General features: G+C 40.1%; 1 protein-coding gene across 1 annotated transcript; it reads left to right on the top strand.

Annotated features, from left to right (window-relative positions):
• Positions 1-4,875: 4,875 nt before the first annotated feature.
• LOC145689631 (uncharacterized) lies at positions 4,876-7,110 on the top strand. The gene has a single exon (XM_081763819.1). It carries the CDS (start codon positions 4,876-4,878, stop codon positions 7,108-7,110), a length of 2,235 nt encoding a protein of 744 aa, XP_081619945.1.
• Positions 7,111-7,350: the final 240 nt, after the last annotated feature.

The following is a 7,350-nucleotide window of genomic DNA, read 5'->3' as shown; positions in this document are numbered from 1 at the left end:
GAGGCGAACTTTCCCACGGGGTACAATAACAGCCCACTCGGAGTCCATATGTTCGTCCTCCACCATATCAGACTTGAGCGAAACGGCAGGAGGCTTACGAACTGGCGTAGATTTTGTTCTCTTGGGAGTGAGAACAGTCTCGTTTAGCCGACGAATATGTTGGCTGAGTTTAAGTCCGCCTATATAAGGTGATCGGCGATGGGCCGGAGTACGCCGAAGAGCACCACTAACAGAAACACGTGGGGTTCTGGGAAGTTCGCTTGTCGTTGCAACTGGGGTCTTCGTGTCACAACTATTCTCTGGGACCGAGTCTGTCTGGGTGGAAACGTCAGATGTCTGGGTGGCTACAGATTTTCGAGAACTAGCTGCAACAGTAGCGAAGGGAACAGAAAGCGAAGAAGGGACGCTTTCTTTCAGACGACGCTTAGCGTCAGCAGCAGAAATCTTCTCAACAACCATGAGTTCTCGAATACGCTTCTCGCGCTGAAAGGCTGGACAGTCCCGAGACCAAGCTGAATGCTCACCCTTGCAGTTGACACAGAAGGGCTTGGCTGCGTTGCAGGGATCCGCACCATGACTACCCTGGCCACAAATCGCATAAAGAGCAGCACTCGCATTACACGAGGTGCTGGTGTGCCCATAATGTTGACATTTAAAGCAGCGCAAGGGACTAGGGATATAGGGCCGAACTTTCAAACGATAGTATCCAGCCGTGACGTACTCTGGAAGCGTGGGCAAACTGAAAGTAAGAATCAGGGACTGCGTGGCGACGAGTTCACCTGACTTCTTACTTTTGATTCGAGCTACATCGATAACGTGTTGGTCCGCTAACTCTGACTTAATTTCCTCTTCGGTTGCATTGAGGAGATTCCAACACGATATTACCCCTTTAGAAACGTTCAGCATACGATGTGGTTCGACTGACACGTTCACCGGTCCAATAGATGTTAACTTAAGTAGCTTCGCCGTTTGCCTCTCATCTGTCGTTTCCACCAATAAAGTGCCATTACGCAACTTCTTCATATCTTTAACCTGTCCGGCGTGGTAGGTGATAACTTTATGAATAACAAAAGGGGACAAGCCCTTAATAGCACTCGGACGGTTTGCATCAGAATTGGCACTATCAACGTCTTTATCTTTAATTACAAGGTATCGGACAACAGGGGTCGCGATACTTGTCTTTTCCACTACTTCAGTTTCACATTGTTTGGGCTTCTTCCGTGAGGGAGAGGCCGGATCTGAGTTTATAGTTTTAGTACCCATAAAAGTTTAATTTTAAAGAACATTTATAAAGGGAAAAAAGGGTGTGAGGTCACACCGGGGCGTTAATAGGGGAACTAACGCTACCCCCTGGCCATCCCTTCAGCACGCCCAACACCTTAGGATCAGCGTGGGGCCGACGCGGTCAAGGGGAATGGAAGTGCAAAAACCATTCCCGTCGACAAAAACGCGTGGCCCCGGAAAAAAGGAGTGAAACAAAACAAAAGAAACCTGGCAAACAAAAAGATAGGCCCCCACCAGCCCAGGAAAAACAGAACAAAAGGTGCGGATTTTTTTGGGTTTTGATTTTTTTTGTTTTTTATATTATTTTGACTTTTGCATTTTTTTTTTGATTTTATATTTTCAAAGACTCAACACGCCGGACATCACAAACACTGGACGCAGACAACATTAGGCCGGGTGGGTGCACGTCCTCCCCAAGTGGAGGAAGACGTCCACTAGACCTGCCTCTTCCCGACTCCCACCAACCACCCGCGAGTCCGGTAGCGGTATTAGCGGCTGAGAGGGCGTGCAATGATATGAAGATGAGGGGTGATACATGAATGAAAGATGAAGCCGCCCTCTCAGCTCCACCCCCTCCCCGACGATGACGATCCGCTACATGGAGGGGGGTGATTTAGGTGCGAGACCTCCAGCTAGTTGAATGCTAGTCTTCAGTAACACGCACAGTTCCTGCACATGTTGGAATTGGAAGTCATCGATTGCAAGGAAAACAGAGCTAGTTGACATTTGCCTTCGAGTTTGAGCGGGTTACTGTTTTTTTCTTGAGGTTGAAATCGAGCTCAATAGCACCAGTACCCTCAAATTACTTTATTCCTTTTTTTAAAAAAAATAGTAGGGGTCGTCGTTATTCTACTTTAAACTTTATTTGTTGAGATTACATATTAATGAAAATGTCTGGTCCATACATCTTTATTCAACAGTGAGGTTATGAAGGACGGGAAATACAGTTTAAGGTTGGACCTGAATCACTACTCGGTTTACATCCAAGAGAAATTGTTCTTCACCTGTACTTGAACTCGGAATCCCTTGATTAGGAAGGCGATGAGTTTATAGACTAAACCTTAGGACACGTGATAGAAATATGTTTAACCGATTTGCATACTTGTGCATATTTTGCGTCACTTCAGGAGAAAAACATACACAACTGCATAAGTGAAATCACTTTACAGACTTATAATTGAAATAAGGGGCCACGGTGGCTCAGTGGAAGAGCGTTCACCTCTGGTGCGTGGGGTCCCTCGTTCGATCCCAGCTCGCGCCAGTGGGCCGTCTGTCGGACAACATCGTGTGCGTAGGTTTTTTCGGGGTTCTCCCATTTCCTCCTACTTTCTCCATTTCACCATTTCAGTCATTACTCATCATCACCGTCTCTCTTAGCTTCGGTGTATAAACGTGGCACGTTAAACTAAATATTTCATTTCATAATTGAAATAAATAGACAATTTCAAAAGATTATACAGATTACAGAAGATTACTTTAATTCAAGTAGTTTATTGCATCCGAAGTACAGCGTCCTAATTTAAATTGCTTAGAAGTGAATAAAGATACTAATAATTTGTGTTCACTCTGGCTGTGAACCATTTATTTTATATTTTTGGCTTAAACCAATTAGATTTTTTAAAAATTTAAACCATCTTGGTTTACACCAACCAACTCTGATAGATAATAATCAAAAATACACACAGCTAGTTTTGTGACTGCTTCCTTGAGTTAGTTACGTTTTAATTATATTCGTTTCGTGCCTATTCATTATTCAGGGACTTACATATCCAGATAGTTTTGTGACCTCTGGCGTAGGGTAGTTACGGTTAGGTTATGCTCGTATTGGGCTGTTGCGTTTTGGGCTACCAGATAGAGATTTCACTTCCGAACCATAGTGCAGTCCAACTCTAAATGCAGTAAGATGTATTATTTCTACACTGCTTCTTACCGGGACACTAGCTCTTGTATACGGATCTTGAACAATCTTCCTGTACTTTACTGGAGTTCCATTTTCCTTTCATATACCTCCAAACTTCCTGACTTGGTACTCTGTCTTACGTCTTTGCCCATTCAGTAAATACTGCATCCTTATTGCTTTCCCTGACGCTTTTCCATTGTTTGCTTTAATAAGATTGCATCTACGGGCGTCGTTAGCGTGACGGGGACATGCCCCCCCCCCATAATTTTCTGTGTCGTGTATAAAGTTACCAGCTGGTCAGTATTTTATTTTTTTTATTATTATTTGCACTGCATGAGTTAGGTTATATCATTAATTTATTTCGATAAAATTAAACCAAATCATAGTATGTAATTAGAAAATAACTTGCACATGTGAGATATATCATGTGTTCTCCCCCTAATATTTAAGAGCTAATGACGCCACTGATTGTATCAAATGTACTCATCTGTGGCATAGATTCATCTGTTGTTTTTCTATTTAATTTCCTTTCTAAATCTTCATCGTCCAAGTGTTTATTGTATGTGGCATAATCTTGATTCCTCGGTAATTTTCACAATTTTGTACATCTTCCTTCTCTTTGTATATAGATACAGTATTACTCTCTCTCTCTCTCTCTCTCTCTCTCCACTGACTTGGCATTTTTCTCTTGTCTGTAAACTGTTTTCATTAGATCCCATAGTATCCGGTAGGACAACTTCTGGTCCTAAGCACCCATGTTTTAGCTTGTAGTTGCTTTCCCTGTCTTCATTTTCTTTAAAGCATATTCTACCTCTTCTCAGCTTATTTCTGAGATCACAATACCTGTAACTCCCAAGATTTGGTGTTCCATTACAAAAGACCTGTCTTTGGTTTTCTTAATTTAGCAGCTGTTTCTTTGTTGATTCTTCTCCATCAACATACAGGGCATAACTGCGGTACATGAAGCTAGATTTTTATACTTCATTCCTGGTTACTCAATTAAAGATATTTTTGGAATAGTAATTATGCTTTCCTCGTTAGCATTGACAGACCCTTCATTCCATTCACATATTGAAGTCATCAAAAGTAAGATTTTCCGAAAGACCAAACAAATGAAGAAATAATATCAAGAGAAAAGACACAGAACAGTACCTGCTTAGTTCTACTTTGCCTCTTCGAAATTTGAATTTCGGAGTTTGGAATTTGCTAACGTGTTAATAGGTGTGTAACGTGATAATAATTCTGTGTACATGACTTACAGGAAGCGTCCGATCTTCAAACAGAGTTAGAAAGGCATCATCTAAAGATGCAGCGCTTTGGATGTAGTGTGCAGCCCATGCCCGTCGTTGTCGCTTCAAACATAGATGAACCTCAAGCCTTCTACGTGAGTATTGAGGATAATCTCTACAGAGTTGAAACTCCACTGAAAGCAATCGATAGCACATTCAAGTCTTTCAAGTACTGGATGCAGAATATCCGAAGGAATCGGAACAGGTGTGGACATTTGTGCAGAAACATATGTACAAAATTGAAAATGACTGCGACAAGAATTTTCCTTCAGTGAACACGCTTATCTCTGAAATATCAAAGATCTAGCACCGTGTAATGGCGGGAAAGGTTGTTTTCCGTTAATCATTTAGTTTGTAAAATAGTTTTTTCATGTATATACGTTCTTTTTAGTTTGTAAGAAGATGCCTAAGTGTTTTGTTTGTCATAGTGACTTAAGAACGAGTCAGTCTCTGTTACTTCATTTAAAATTTTGTCACAAATTAGGTGCCATGAGCCCCTTTCGTTGTGGGGAATCATTGTGTGGACGCGAATTTGATAACGCCAATTCATTACGCAAACACTTGCTGAAACACGAAAGAACAAGTACGGGTGGTGATGGGAACCAGCCTTTTCGTGGATACCAAAATGAGGTGTGTCACATCAATGTTGAGAGACAGTTGTCTGATAATGGTGATATACCAATTGAAACTTCTGTGGAAAGCTTTTCTCTTGAAGATTACCGTGAGGCTGTAAAGGAGGAAGCCCTTCTTTTTATTACTAAACTGTATAGTCAATGTAACTTAACCAGAACTCATATACAAAACCTTTGCGACTGGGTACACGGGTTTATGGGCGGTAGTGTGATGCAACTGCTAAGAGAGAAAATTTTACAAACGCTTCGAGGAAATCATGTTGATGATAATACAGTAACTGAAGTAATGAACATGTTTAGTATAATGTCCAGTCCATTTTATAGCTTGGAAACCGAATATAGGCGATTTGGCATGTTAGAGACAATGGGTTTGATAAAACCAATTGATTATGTTATTGGACAGAAATTATCTTCAAAGAGAAACAAAGGCGAGGTTTCGGTGGAAACATTACAAGTGCTTGGAAAGTTTGTGCCTATGCGAAAAATGCTTAAACGATTTTTGGAGTTACCGAATGTTCTGTCAACGTTACTCCACTTCAAGAACAGTGCAGATCAAGAGACTGAAGTACTTTTCAGTAGTGTGCAAGGACTGCATTGGAGAAACGAGGTAACGGTTTCTGATGATCGTTTGATATTACCTTTATTTCCTTACTTTGACGATTATGAAATTAACAATCCTTTAAGTGGGCATGCTGGTACAAAAAAGATAGGGGTAGTTTATTATACAATTGCATGTATTCCACCGGAGTTTTTCGCGAAACTAGAGAACATATTTCTCGCCTTACTCTTTCATTCAAATGATAGAAAAACTTTCGGTAATAAAACAACCTTTTCAATTCTTATTGAAGAGTTGCGTTTCCTAGAAGGTATATGTGTAATGTATAATGGTTCAGAAGTACAGATTTATTTTAAGTTGTGTGCTATTACAGGTGACAATCTTGGATTGAATTCCGTTCTTGGCTTTACAGAGTCATTTTCTGCTAAGTACCCTTGCAGGTTTTGCCTTACATCAAAAACAGATTTACAGGCGCAGTCAAGAGAAAACATCCGGAATTTGCGGGACGTTGAGAATTATGAACTACATGTAATTCTCGGAGATGCTTCACAGACAGGAGTAAAAGAGAATAGCACTTGGAACATGTTGCCGAGTTTTCATGTTACCAAAAATTACAGTGTGGACGTGATGCATGATCTTTTGGAAGGGGTGGGGAACTATGATATGATGCATATTTTGAAGTACTACATCAACGAAACACGTCTTTTCACAATGGATATTTTAAACAGTAGGATTTCGGCCTTTGCAAGCATGCCAGATGACGTAAATAAGCCGGCACCTTTATCTTCTGAAAATCTTGAAAAGAATAAATTAAATTTGTCTGCTGCTGAAATGTTATTTCTCATAAGGTACTTTGGTTTGATAATGGGTGACTTAATCCCCGAGGAAAATATCGTTTGGAAATTTTATATTCTGCTAAGAGAAATAACAGTCATATTAACATCAAAAGTTATTCACGTAAACACTTCTGAATTACTTTGTACATTAATTGAAGAACATCATGAGATATACAAATCTTTTTTTCAGGATACATTAAAACGTAAGCATCATCATATGGTTCACTATCCACGTTTAATGCGACATATAGGACCACTTGTTTTCACATGGTGTATGAGGTATGAATCCAAACACCAACCGTCCAAGATTGCTGCCCGTATTGCTTATTGTCGAAAGAATGTTCTAGAAACTATAGGTTTGAAACACCAATTGCAGATATGTTATAGGTTCTTTCAGAAAAACAGTTTTCATATTCAACAAGAAATTGGACCTGGAGCAAAGATATACCTTTCACAAGATCAGAATTTTCCGTTGTTTTCAATGTGTTTACCTCCTTCGTTGTTGAAACTTTGTCGGTCAGTAGCTTGGTGCATATACAACGGATTTGTGTTCAAGTGTTGCATGGTAGCGTTCGAAATTCATGAAGATGGTTTAAACTTTTATAATATATAAAAAAAAATGTTAGACGAAGAGTCGCACATTTTCCTTCTATGTAAGAAAATGAAAACAGTTGGCTATGACGGTCACTACTGTGCATATCATTTGTCTTTCACGCAAGAGTGGATCTGCATACCAGTAAATTTGAATTTTGCAGGGCCTCCTACGTATTATAAGATAATTGATAATGACAACATATATGTTTCTGTTTCGGTATGATTTTGTGTTGCATGTGGGGCAGTGTTTTCTAACATA

The sequence above is a fragment of the Thermobia domestica genome, chromosome 7 (assembly GCF_964235325.1).
Source record: "Thermobia domestica chromosome 7, izTheDome1.hap1.1, whole genome shotgun sequence".
Lineage (NCBI taxonomy): Eukaryota > Metazoa > Arthropoda > Insecta > Zygentoma > Lepismatidae > Thermobia > Thermobia domestica.
This window is presented reverse-complemented; position numbering and strand designations above follow the sequence as displayed.

Coding starts and splice junctions, on each gene's coding strand:
- LOC145689631 (XM_081763819.1), top strand. CDS start 4,876: ATGCCTAAGTGTTTTGTTTGTCATAGTGACTTAAGAACGAGTCAGTCT.